This window comes from Rhopalosiphum maidis, chromosome 4 (assembly GCF_003676215.2).
Source record: "Rhopalosiphum maidis isolate BTI-1 chromosome 4, ASM367621v3, whole genome shotgun sequence".
Classification (NCBI taxonomy): domain Eukaryota; kingdom Metazoa; phylum Arthropoda; class Insecta; order Hemiptera; family Aphididae; genus Rhopalosiphum; species Rhopalosiphum maidis.
In genome coordinates this window covers 21,626,870-21,642,259 of record NC_040880.1, presented here as the reverse complement: position 1 = coordinate 21,642,259, position 15,390 = coordinate 21,626,870, and the positions used below count along the sequence as shown (strand labels likewise).

Here is a 15,390-nt window from a genome sequence, read left to right as displayed (position 1 = left end):
ATAATTTATAACTTGAATCATCTTAGAGTCAATATTATGTGTATATAAATCATAGGCATGTTTAAAAGGGCGGTAGAGTGAGTAGCTACCTCCATTGCGAAGACTTACAGAAGGCTTTTATAAGTTTAGACACTCTTATTAAAATATTAACCATTTAATAAATTTAATATTAAACATTATTAAAATAATACAATAAAAATGAAATAAAATCGAAGTTTTTAGTAAATGAAAACGAAATATTGTGTATCATGGCTTCCACTATTCTATTGAAAACATCAAGTATTTGATGATAAAGTGATAACGTAAAAAGCAATACAGTACTTTTCCATTGATATCGTAAATGTGGCAGATTGTATGTACCTAGTAGATATCTTCTAAATGTATAATATCTACTGACCTAATGATCTAAAGATCTAAGGTGATGAACATGCCATATCAAACATTATTACTAGATGGCCATCACGTAATTTACTTACACCTTGAATCATTTTTAACAGATTTTTTTATAGCCACAGAGAAACAGCATATTTCCCTATGTAATGATAGTTCTTAAAATAATCGCTTTTCGTATTTTTATATTATTCTGTGAATTATTAATTTATGAGGTACACCAAAAGACACTAATAGAGCAAATAAGGCTGACGTAAGAGCAAAAGTATGTAATTACGGTGATAAAGTGATATCGATAAATGTAATATAAATTAATATTAATATTTAATGTAATACATTAAATTAAAAGGTTTCATTCATCAACATTTTACTTAATCATCACAATTACAGACTTTTGTACATTTAACTATACAATATTTTGATATTGCATTATTTTCATGTAGAAAGTATATACTACAGTAATAATTCAAATAAAAATGTGTTTTTAAGTATCATAATTATAACTATATAAGTAAACAATAATAACGAGTGCATTCCGTGTTCTTTATGTGAAGATTGAAACATCAAAATTTTTTTATTCGTCAAATTTACACAAAATTGTACTCAAAATACATGCAATAATTAAAAAATCACTATAAAATACTATAACAAAGTTCAACTAAAAAAGGATCATGGTTGAAATGTATACGCGTAAGAGGTATTGTACGATGTTAATACATTTAATGAAATATAAAATTAATAAACAATTAATTTATTCTGATTTATAACAGATAACAAAATAAATGCCCAACAAAATTGAAATCGAACAAAAGTTTATTCTAAAATATAAATTAACACTGGTTATGTTATAGAGTTGCTAGTAAGAATCAAATACAAATTAAAATAAATCAAATAAAAGTTATATTTGAAAAATAAATCAATAACCATATTATAATCAATATGGTAAGTAATATGTTAACTCTGTAAAATGTTAATTGAGATCAAAGTTTAAATTAGATTATGCGTATTCCAATACTATATATATATATATATATACATATAGATAATAATAAATTAGACTCAAATAGACCAATAATGAATAATAAAAAATCAGATAGAAAATAGTCTTGATAATATATATCTAGACTATCGTAGGTAAAGGAGACTATAAAATACCTTAATATATTTCTTGTGATTTCATTCAGTTATTTGTATTAGTGAACAACGGTGTTCTTCAACATAAACCGTATGCATTATTGCTGTTATTAAACAATGTGCAATATTATTTATTTTAAATTTGAAAAACTAAAATAATTTTGATGTTTTTAATAATATTAATTAATATATGAAACATATTCTTTTCAAATCCCTAGGTACAACAATGAATGTAAAAATCGTCACTGTACTAATTTTATGGATTATCGTTATCGATGGATATTTACTTAAAAAAAAAAAAATACGTTCTAAAAAAGGTAAATTATATGATTCTTTTATTAATTATAATTATTTACCTGTGAAACATTATTATTTCTTGATGTTGTTTCAAAATTATTAATAACAGTATAAAATTACATATGTATTTTTTTTTTAAAAACTCTTATGGAGATACTAAAGGGTTTGACACTCAGATCATTTAATTACTGATTAAGAAATATTGGATGTATTATATTTGTATATTTTTTATTATTCAAAATGTAATACATTATAAAAATACCATAAGTGTCATTAAAAATATAAATACATATATGAGTAAAAAATGAATAATTTGTATTAAACGTATAAATTAGTTACTAATACAAATATCTTCAATATTTCATATAACTTCTGTGATTCGAGTCATATTTGTTATTTTAAAGTACATAATAGAACCTAACCTAAGTTTGTTATACTTTTAATAATATTTTTTCATTACAATCAATGTATTAACTAATGATAAAGAAACAAATATTTTATGCAATAATAAAATTTAAAATTGTTACTATATTTAGATAATTTAGATTGTCACATCAAAATCAAAGAAGGAGAAAAATTAATATGTACCGATATTGTATACAAACCTCATACAGGTATATTTAATAATTTTAAATATTTACAAATCATTAAACATTATTATTTCGTAACATAGTTAAAAATTATTAAAATAAATATATTCTAAATATATATATATAAATGTGTATTATTTATGTAAAATCTTGCAGCTTATTAAGCGTACGTACTACATACCTATAAAGATAATATATGTTTAAGCTAGATAACTTAATCACTGATAAGTGATAGGTACATCTTAGAATGTATAATAATTTTATACATGTATCTCAATAAATATAATACAATATACTATGAAAATTAAACTCCCCAAAAAAATGATTACAAATATAAAAGTATACAGGATTGTTATATATCTAAATATGACTATAATTTAACTAATTTTTGAAGTAAATGATAGAAATTTAAAAAAATAAATGCGCATTTCCCTGCGCTTTTAGTCTGTGTTACATTTACAACGATTTATTGAAATTATATCATGTATATACTATATAGTATATATGTTGTATATGATAACATTAAATATTTAGAAAAAAATTAATTTTCCTTTTTATAATTTTTTAAGATAATTATGACATTACTACAATTTATAAAACAACACCGGAGAATAATTCTGGAGAAGAAGACATACGTAAATATTTAAAAAAATTAATAGAATTTTAACATTTAAACTTAAAAAAAAATTTTTTTAGGAAATCCATTTATTACTGCTAATGGTTTGGAGTGCTATGACGTCAAAATTCATTTGAGAACAAATGCTATTGGTATGCCGATTAACTTCAATGGATTCGTTCCGAATTCTGATACGAAAAGTTTAGAATTCATAGCAGACAGAAAATATCCTACAAGATTAAACAATATTTTCACACAAAATCAAATTAAGTACAACACCACAGATTGGACCATCACGACGATATCTATGTCTAGTACGTATACTACAACATTGAATTAAATGTTCAAATATGTTTGAAAATACTACTAGATAAACGGTGATAAATTATATAATTATAAATACTATAATATTGTTGACAAACTATAAAAAATAAGTTTTCAAAATCGTTTAATTAGTTTTCATTTATAAACTTCTAAAATAACGTAACTTATTTGGATTTTTAGCAAGTACTTTTTGTTACAGATGAAGCAGAACCACCGAGGAAGTTCAATTATAATTTGCTCTTATGGAAAGCTAATACCAATGAAGAATCTTTCAAAATTAAATGGAAACAAAGAAACTCGATAAAAATGTGTATATCCATATCATATTTACTAGAAGACGAATCGAAATGTACATTATCAGTGGAACTAACTGATGGAGAAAATTTAAAAAAAAAAATCATGAATGCTTATGCTATAAAAGAATCGGTAATTTGATATTTTACATATATATAAATATATAACACAACTAAAACTATACAATCTATAAAAAAAAAGCAAAAATCACTTTTTCAAATTTAAAAGAAGGACAAAAACATGAAACATTTTTTGTAATGGACATCTTAATCTATTTTATAATTCAAACTTTATATTATTCAGAGAGATCTAAAAACATTGTTATTGAAAAATGATTATTGGTTAAACAAGAACCAGACATATAGTTTAAATTTTAAGCTCTTAAAAAATAAAATAGAACCGACATCCAATACAAAATTTGATTTTTTTATTGAAGAAGAGAATAATACTCATGTATTATATGCCGAAGGTTGTAAAATTGGAATTAAACGTATAGCCCAGTGCACAGATGAATACGGTAATTAACATTTATAATTAATATCGAAGTAAATACAGTAACATGAAAAATTGAAATTTAATTCAAATTTAAATTACTACATATTTTTGTTTAAATTTCTAAAATTGACTGTAATTAATGTTTGTTCTTAAATTCTTTGAAATGCAAAAAGTAAAATATTATCCGGTCAACAAAAATACACTGTAGTTATATGAATAATAATATTTATGAATACAATCAATTTTTTATATACACTTATAATATACATATTATACAATGATAATAATAATTTTTTGTTAAATAGAAAATGAAGATATATTGACTATAAATGAAAAAGAATTACAAGATACACCATCTAATGTTTCGTTGACCTTCAATGTTTATCCATTTGGTAATAAATTATGTACATTTAGATTATTTTTAAATATTCTTTTAATGATACTACTATGGAATAGAATAACTTATAGAAGATTTTTGGGGGACAAAATAATATTATAAAAATGTATTAACTTGGAAGATTGGACATTAGGTCGTAATGAATAAAAATTTCGAAATTTGGAATTACAGATGATGTTAATATTTAAAAGTCAGTTCACTCAAAGATTATAGCTAACAATACAAACTAAAAGTATACTTGCTATGTTAAATGTTTGTAAGACAGAAATAACAAATGCGGGTGTAGAATCCTATAAAACATAAATACATCCTTTATACATCCGCAATAACTTAAATATTAACCAAAGTAGATTGCTATTACTCACAACTTATATTTATGTGAACACAACATTAAAACAATACACGTGCTAACTAATTGGAAAGGCATATGTAAAAGTTTCATTGAAATCATTGTTGATGCGAAATATTCGATAATATACTGTACACTTCTGAAGGCATATGATTAATTTACTGATGTAAATTTAATTAAGTTGAACTTGATAATAAATAATATATAAATATTTTTTACATTACATTCACACAAATATAAAAAAAGAATCTTAAACGCAACAAATACAATGATGAGTGCATACATCATATTAAAATATTTTATTTACCAGTCGTCGGATCACATATACCGTATAAAATGTTGTTCTAATATGATATGTTCGAATTTTAGATAATGAGCCACAACAAAATATTATTTCACCGAGTTCGGAGTGCCATAACGGAGGATTCGCAAACTATAACGGATGTGTATGTCCTCCTGGCTTTAAAGGCAATAACTGCGAATATGGTAAATAATTTGAAAAAATCACTAACATTTTCATATACATTTAAAATTAACTGGGCTACGTGATAATATCATAAAAACTTGTCAGGATGTGGACCGAACAAGTTTGGCGCTGACTGCACCGGAATATGTTCAATACATCAAACGCGATGTCGACAAATGATGATGTGTACCAAAGGATTTGGGTGCAAATGTCCAGCGGGATTTAGTGGTCTCCAGTGCACCAAAGGTACATTAATTAGGTTGTATATAATTTATAATTTATTTATTTATGTATTTGTTTGTATGTTTAAACGGTCAAACCCATTTACAATTAAAAAACATACTACGTCTAAGATTAATATAACATTTATAATATCTTTAGTGTGATTTAACATGTCATTGTATGTTCATCAATGATATGTATATAGTATATAGGATATAGGAGTACTATGGATACATTTATTCTTAAAAATTGTATTATTACTTATTATACAGTACTGTGGCATTTTATATTCGGTTAAAACTATAATCTATAGTAAAATTAAAGTATAAAATAAAAATACAATTTTGGTTAATGGTTATTATACGAAGCCTAGTTTCTACTTATTCAAAAATGTTTTACTGATTGACATTAATACCGACATTATTATATGTATATAGACTTTTTATACACTCATTATAAATTATTTATGTAGGTACATACATATTTTATTTTTTATATTAAAACATTTTTTTTTAATATTGAGCGTACATAAACCTTGGATCAATTAATACATATAAATTGTTCTATTAATCAACGTTTTACAACCAGAATGTACAAGTGGTACGTACGGCGTTAATTGCGAGCAACAATGTCCAAAAGCATGTTTAACATCATGTAACATATACACTGGCGTTTGCAACAAAGGATGTATAGCCAGTTACATTGCACCGGATTGTAGAGAAAGTAAATCAAAAAACTATAAGTCTATTTTGTTAGTTGTATGCATACATATTAATTATATGGTATAATTCGTTTTGCAATTACAGAATATCCATGGCTTGAATCTCCGCCACAACTGGAATCGTCAGATTTTACGTCAATAAAATTAAAAATTGATTTTAATTCAGAAAACATAGGAGGCAGTCGCAATGTTAACCCGATGTTTTACCAAATCATGTATAAAGTAACTAACATATAAATAACACATAGTAATACAATTATAAACATTAACGATTGAAAGGATTAAAATATAGTATAATTATAATACATCAAGGTAGACAAGAGATAATATGATTAAATTAAAAACAAATAATAATTACTTATTAAACAAAATTAAATATGGATATATTATAAGTCAATGGCAATAGTAGTATGACAAATAACAAATTAATATATTTTTGTTGTACCTAAATCTTCGATAAACTATAACTATTATTGTTTTAGTGAGTATGTAATAATAAATTGTATTGAAATATGAAAATTATAGTAAGAATACAAATGAGTTATATTATAAAATTAATTATTATTATACGGACTATTATTTAGTTGATAAATGACTATTAGGTATTTTATATTAATTTATTTAAAACGTCCCTCATGTGGTGTATTTATAATATTTATAATATGTCTGTGTATTTATAACATATATTTGTATTTAAGATTGCTAGAAATGAATCGGAATTTCAATACTTAGAACTAAAAGAAATTGGAAAACAAAAATCTGTAGTTGAAACAACGGAAAATCTCAAACCCGGAATATCGTACACTTTTGGTGTGATCCTAGTTTCAGAAGACGGAAATTACAATATAGAAGATATCATAACTGTTAATTATTCCACCAACTGTCTATGTATACATAAACATAATATATACTCACTGTCTACAAAAAAACTTTTATTATATTTAAGATAAATTAAAATAATTATTTTTGTATAATATAGTGCCGGTCAGTACAAATTATGATGTTAACTTGTTGAGTGGCCTAGACTACATCAATGTCACTTGGAACAAGGTAACAACTAGATTAAAATTAGGCACAGTATTTATGCTGGTTCCTAATTGTAATTGCAGTGTTATGTTATAAAAGAAATGATAAATCTTGTAATATTTTATGTTACCTGTAGCTTAATGATCAAGATGAAGGGTACTGCAAAATAACGGTATATTTATTGAGACTGATCTTTAAAAACCTACCACTACAGCAACAAACTTACTTAGAAGAAGTAAAATCCAATAAAAATAATGGATATATTTTTGAAAATCTACTACCCAATGAAAAATACGCAGTACAAGTAACAGCAATAACGGCAACAGGTCAGACTAAACCATCAATATTGTCATTTATTTACACCGAACCTAATGGTATGAAAAACATTTCAGATAACATAATATTTATTTAAAATTATTTGTATTTACTGTAAAAAACAATTAATGTTATTCCTATTTTGTAGAACATATTCAAATAAAAAACATAAAAACCAAATTTAATGAGAATTCAACACTGATAATAACGTGGGACATTAATGAAAGTCATACATATAAGCCATTAAATTTTGAAATTAAATACAAGGTAAGATGATAATATTATTTTGTATAACTTACTTATTTATAAAAATACGGGTAGACAAACAAAAAGTTTATAAGTTTATAAGTACTATAATCAAAAATATCAGGCAGTTTTAACATAGTAAATTCAAAACTGTGTCAATAGGTTAATAAGTATTTTAGTTGTTCAAACAAAATCATAACAAACAATTGGACATCACTGTTAGTTTACAATCAGACCAGACAAGAAATCTCGAATTTGATACCAAACGCGCAGTATATAATAAAAGTTGAGCTAACAAAAAAAGGATATACTTACGACGACTATTCTAATATGATTTATGTAAAAACACCTATCTCTAGTTAGTTGTATTTATATATTATTATCTTGAACGTATTCAAAATATTTTAAAATATTAAAAATGGTTTATATTATTGTAGAACCAATGATAACACCTTTAATTATAATGAAGAAAATAGTTCATATATTACAAATCGAAGTGCACACTTCAATTGGAAGATAAACAAAACCGAGTGCTCTAAACTAAATGGTTTCTTTCGAGGATACCAGGTCATACTTAAAGTTAGTATAATAGTACAAAAAAAAACACCTTTAAAAGGCATATCTTTAATAAATTTTGCGTTTTTCTTTTGTTTTATAAAAAAAATGTAATTATGCGAAACACATCAAATAATATTTTACACTTTTATTTAATATTAAAATTATATGATAACGTGTTGTAATATTGTATAGGATATAGTCGAACGCACGCAAGTAGCAAAGTCAGTTAAAGAAAACATGGTGAACTACAACGGATTAAAACCAGACACTAATTACGAACTGCAAATATACGTAATGACAAATCATGGATACAACTTGGAACAAGGATTGTTAATACCGTTCAAAACCAAAACTAAATGTAATAATAATTTCTCTTGTTAACGTTTTAACGAAAATATTTTTACTGCAATTTTCCTTCGTCAAATGTCTCATGAATAAACCCACTGGGATTATTCTTATTACTTACTATACGTAATTTCTAAACGATATGTGCACGTTTTAGTTTTAGTACCAGTGAACGAATTAATAGTTTACAAGAAAAATTTAAAGAAAAAATCGATTGGAATCAGATGGAGTTACCCCAATGAAAATGATATGAATGGTTTTATCGTCATCGCAATCGATGAGAATTTGAATAATACAAAACGAATTATTATAGAACCCGCGGAAAGATGCATTGCTTGGCCAAAATTTTATTGCACTACTTTTGATAACCTTATACCCAACAACCAGTACACCATAAAAGTATTATATTATTTATCTTATCTCATATTTAAGATTATTTTAAACAACTAGATTATATTACTTCGTAATATTGTCTATTTTATATAGGTAAAAGCCAAATCACTAGACTATCCAACAGGTGGTCCGACGGCATCGGTCGTCACTAATTTCATCGATGGGTGTAAGTATAATATATTATATATTTTTATTGATCTTAAAAACGCTAAATAACAGTATGTTTAACAACGAGTCCAAACAGTTGCAGGTAAACCGGAAAATCTCAGGACAACAAGCGTAGGCTCCACGTACATTTCCCTGGAATGGGGTATTCCATATATACTCAACGGTGTATTGAAATCGTTCATAGTGAACATCAAAGAGATTTTGTCTCAAAAAAGTGTATTATACGTTGAATTCCCGATAATAGAAGAACTCCCAACCTATAATTGTACGGTAATTATGAGATAACTTTTTATAGATTTTCGGGCGATCGTAATGAATTGTATAAGTACTGTAAATATATTGATATATTAATATCCATACGGTCATCGTTGAAAACTATTTAATGAAATATAATAAACAGCATATTTAAATATGGCACATTTCAGATATACGACTTAAAGCCCGGTTTCACTTATTCAATTGGTGTATTATCAAAGACCTCGTCTAATGGTCAAACTAGTACAATATACGTGACAACTCTGGTGTCTACTATCGCAACTATTGTTGATGTTGATACCGAACAACCCATCCAAGTTACAACTTGAAGTGCATTATACAATGTCGGGTAAATCTGATGGTGTATACTGTGTAGATTCTTAGTACCTTTAAAGTTTAAGATTATTAAAAATAATATTGAATAATGAAAATTTCGTTTTTATCATAATTTTCGTTTTTAGAATACATATTATAATTTATTTTCTCGAACCAACTCAAAAATGTTGAGTCAAAATAAACATGTACCAGTGTAACTTAACCTATTAAAGCCGATTAAACATTTACTGGCCTAACATGAAGCCAAATAATAAATTATTACTTGTACAAACAATACAAATGCCAAAATGCATTCATTACATAATGGTGAAAACAATGAATTACAGTATTATGACTTATGAGGTCTAATCTAATTAAACAGGTATTGAATTATAACTATGAAATCGAGATGACTTAAAAATAGTGAGTAGTTAATGATTCATGGTTATACATTTCCGTTTTCATTTGAAAAATTCAATAACGCATAAAATAAGTTACCACTGCAATACCGATAAATTTATTTTATATATTTTTATGTTATTATTTTAAGATAAAGTTATTAGTATATTTCCATTCTCAAAATTAAGAATTAAGCACGTCATGAACAAACGTTTTAGATATATAATATTCACAGATATCAGTAGTTAAGAAACTTTTAATAATTAATTTGTATTAACAATTTTATTTGTTTTATTAATAAACAGTTAAGTACATTTGAAAACAGTAACATCAAATGTAATTTCAATTGTATTTTAAATTTAGAAATAAAAGAAAACTACAAGAATAAATTGCTCTAAAAATTATTACGACGTATAACCTGTTCACTTTTTAAAGAGGTAAAATTATGTAGGTTGCACATTTTTTTCATTCAGAGATTAAATATACTTCAAATTTAAACGTCTAAAAATTCTTATCTTTTTGACCTAATCAATTTGGCGATTAACGCTTTCGAATTTAGAGCAGCACACCTGTTAAGAGTGAATCGCAAAAAAACCTTAGGTAAGCTAGTATATGCAGGTTTTATTTTTAATAAGCTTCGACAAATCAAATTAATCGGGTTCTACTTAACCTAAGGTAGGATAATAAAATAAAAAAGTTTACTGGATATACATAAACAATTCCAAGTGATCTGTATACGGAAACAAGTAGATAAATGGTATAGTTATTACGACATGTATATCCATACACATTAAACTAAGTTTTCAGCATCTTCTTAATAAAGCCATTATATGAATGAGAAATTAAATAAGTATTTATTTATTGTGAACTTAAATATATAAAATAATTATAATGATTTGAAAATTCAAACTGATTGTATGATAAAAACTAAAAATAATATCATATAAAACGATTTCAATTACTTAAACAGCGCTGGTAATGATTCATATTTGACTAAACGAATTTTGCGGTTTACCGTAATTTTTTGTGGTAAGAATTACATTTATTAATTTAGAATCCATAGATATATTCTACATCTATATGTTATTTTAATTATGCAAAATATAATATATTTTGTAGTAAAAAGAAGATTAGTATTTCGATTAGGAAGATAGGTTGAAATTAAAAGTAAATACGGGTACCTCTATTTAAAGTTTTGTCAAAACTGACGATATTTTCGAAACAAATAAATAATACAATAATGTATAATTAACACGAATTCGGTAATTATGTATATTAAAATCACGTAGCCATATCATATTTATGATATAGCTTTAAATTATTATCAAAAATATCATTTAATATTGATAATGATTTATTAACGTTTAATTTATTCTCCGCTATACAGATTAATGGCATCACTTTTTTAACTTACATGTTTGATAAACTTAAATCGCAATAATATATATTTGTTATACCCGCTATAAGCTTCATAATAACTATTAATTAAGTACTATATTTAATCAAAAATATGGTATATAAATAGTTTCTAAGAAATGGACGATTCTGGTTTCACAATAATAATGCACATGTATATTACTCAAAATACATGGTGTGGTATACGAAAATGTAACACATACATTTAGCAAGCTCATATAAATACACAAATGAGAATCCATACTATATATATTATACTTTTCTCCCATTGTCTGCAAACGTCAAGTTTAAAAAACTTCGGAACAAAACAATAATGACTGAAAATGTTGGCTATTAATCCAAAATAAGAATACGCATGTATACGTAGTTAAAAGAAAAAACATTTTCATCAAACTGTTAGTTTTAGAATTTTAAATATAAAAAAAAAAAAGAGGGAAAATCCGTAGCTATAACAAATTGCAGTTCAAATTCGATTTTAACTGGCCACAGCAAACCTAGTGGTAGGAAAAATATAAATAAGTACCGCGAAAAAATATTTAATTTTTAAAATTTATATCATAATACAATACTATTAATCATACGATAAGAGTATAATGCAATTATTATATTATATATCTTGTTGTTATATATCTCTTATGGAACGATTATAAATATCAAAACGATTGTAATTCGTAAGTATACAATAAATACTTTATATGGTAACTAGAACGCGTATATAAATCGTTGTCAATCATAAATAGATCATTTCATGCCAAATCTATGACAATATTATTTATATATCATACGAGTATAATACAACACAGTAAATAGCTCGTAACAAATTAAAAACAATGTCAAATCAAAGAGTAAATTGTATTTTGCATTTAAATAATATTCATGAAAATCTAGTTTTCCATACAGGTATTCTCATAACCATTATGTACAGGACCACAATTATTATTATCTAAAATCCAACTATAGAGACAAACATTCGAACATATTTAAAACCACAAAAGTAATAATACGTAATAAGAATTCAAGTTCGATAACAATTAACTGTTATATAGCCGTATAGCCATATTTTACTATAATAGAGCAAAAACAAAAATACTATAATATTTTAAGTTGTACTAATTGCGCACACCTGCGTATAAGATATAACGGAAGACTAGTTTCAAGCCATTAATAAATTTTATAAAAATGTTTAATAATATAATGATTTGAGTCAAATTGATTCAAGTTGAATACAAAACTTTTGTATAAGAAAAAGGCAGAATATTTTTATTATTATTTAAGTACAGCTGAGTGTGAATCTCATAACTAAAGTTTCGGTAAATTTACATTATTTTTAGTAATCGTTTATTAAATTACAATTTAATCTTATATACCTTACCAGTAAATAACTAAGTTTGATACTTACAGTATAATACTATAATATATTATGTACATATTTTCAAACTTACCCAATTCAAATGTACACTTAACAATAATAAGCTCAACGCAGTCGACTTTTTGTATAATTTAACCTCTAATTATTTCAATTTGTTGCAGATACATACCTAAAAAATAAATAAATATTATAATCAGATTATATAGAACAAGATTTAGTATACAAACACACTTAAAATTCGGTTGAAAATAAGTTAGAAACGCATAATAATAATAACATGTCTGTTTTTAAAACGAATGATTGATTTCCGAAATCAAATTTCCGCTAAATTTTAAAAAACTTCTAACTTCAGAATAACTCGTCTAGGAATGTTATGAATCTAAATATTTCAATCAGAATTAATTATCATTGTTTTACAGATGAAATTATAAATATATTTTATTACAATATAAAACTTCAGACGAACGTGTCCGCTATACACTACACTCTGCACGACAGTTGGAATCGATGAGTAAAATTTTATTTCTCTTAAATTATAAAACATATGCAGGGTACTCGAATAAACTATAATATTAGCAGCCTACGACCTGCACAGAGATCCAAAATAAGCCAACGACAGACGGACAAGTCGTAAAACCGCATATATGTACTAACACATTTCGTTCCGTTCGGGTTGTTTTCATAAATCTCAATACTTCCGGTTCGGAGCGGCGAAGAAGATGCAGTTTGCAATTCCCTCGGCGGCGGTACACCGCACTCCATATATAGGGCATGGGTTTGGCCGGAAGAGTAAATATTTACGGTAAATATTTAAGTTTTTTTCCTACTTTTTTGGGGGCGGGTGACGTAAAATATATATTTATTGCCACGGACAAGCTGCTACCCGCGCGACGTAGACGCGTATTTTATTCCCGAGCGCGCGATGCATAAAATAAGCGAACCCAAAACGACCCGAGCGTCGTCGTCGTCGTCGTTTTTCCTTTTACGCGTTTCACCGCGCCTCGGTCATAGAATAATAATAATATATGTATATGGTGTTATACACACAGAGACGAAGTTTGTGTTCCCTGCGAAATTCAACAATTATTATTATTTTACTCTATACATATTACTCGAAACCGAAAGTTTTCGCCTCCCCCTTCGACCCCGCTACAACAATTCAGGCGTTTAGGTCAGCCGGCAGAATGAAACGCATAAATTCAATTACGAGTGAATATAATAATATGTATATATACAAAGCTGACGTCTTCTCTGAACGCGAATTAATAAAGCGTCTAAATGATTTAATAAACATTAAAAATAATAATAAAAAAAAAAAGCAAAAGTTTATTATCCCGATGGGTTACATAATTATGCGTATTTTGTTATTATTTTTTTATACACCTAAATTCTGATATATGTGCATGCTGCCACTAATTTTCAAAGTCGATTTTCCCGGAATTTCCAGGAAAAGTTTTGTGTCAGATCGTCAATAACCAAATACGACTTTGTATTCAATGTCCAAAAATAATAATAAAAATGTATAGAGAGATCTATTGATAGGTAATAATAAAAATTTGCTTACAAAGATCAGGTTTGATTGTTGCTAAATCACATTTTTCTCACACAAACGTTATTTATCGCCGCGTGTATAATGCAATTGGTTATTGGTTATATCGTTATTATTCATCTAAACAATTATTGTAGTATGTTTTCCAATTTTGTCTTTTGACCAACGAGTAAATTTTTGATTAACAATGCGGTACGGTTTGACGAAACGTCCGAGTACAGTAATATGCATAATATATACATAGTTATTATTACAACATTTAATGGGTGTGACAACGAATATTTTAAGGAACTTGAGTTGCCAACTGCATATATTCACTAGTGTATCCAGAATTGTTTTATTTTTTTAAGGAGGGGGGAAGGTTGAAAAAAAATGAGGACAAATTAAACTTTTTAGAATTTTATGTGGTTTTCATTATAATGATATATTTTTTTACGATTATAACAAGAGTTTAAATATATAATATTCTCTTTTTTAAAACTATATAAATGTGTGAAAATGATTTTATTCCATACAATATTATAGTCAACGATACAAACTGGTTTAGTTATTGTAATTTATAAATTTCTTTAAATTATTATGATTTGTTTGTACATTATTTTATTATTTTAATATTTAACAACTTTAATTTATTTATTACTTAAAAATTTTCGATATAAATGAGTTGTGGTTACTACCCTCTGACTCGACCCCCCCCCCCATCATGGATACACAAATGCATAGATTGCACCAACATTATAC

General features: G+C 25.9%; 1 protein-coding gene across 1 annotated transcript; it reads left to right on the top strand.

The window, feature by feature from the left end:
* The first annotated feature begins 3,017 nt into the window (after window positions 1–3,017).
* Window positions 3,018–10,174, top strand: LOC113560418 (tenascin-like). The gene is given in 21 exon segments (XM_026966279.1): window positions 3,018–3,046; window positions 3,108–3,341; window positions 3,551–3,777; window positions 3,949–4,162; window positions 4,446–4,532; window positions 5,256–5,372; window positions 5,458–5,598; window positions 6,163–6,297; window positions 6,381–6,517; window positions 6,994–7,183; window positions 7,275–7,345; window positions 7,458–7,695; window positions 7,785–7,903; window positions 8,045–8,240; window positions 8,320–8,342; window positions 8,345–8,461; window positions 8,633–8,798; window positions 8,943–9,184; window positions 9,272–9,344; window positions 9,423–9,616; window positions 9,772–10,174. Coding segments are annotated over 20 exon segments (3,006 nt in total). The 5' UTR covers window positions 3,018–3,046; window positions 3,108–3,181; the 3' UTR covers window positions 9,931–10,174.
* The last annotated feature ends 5,216 nt before the right edge of the window (window positions 10,175–15,390 follow it).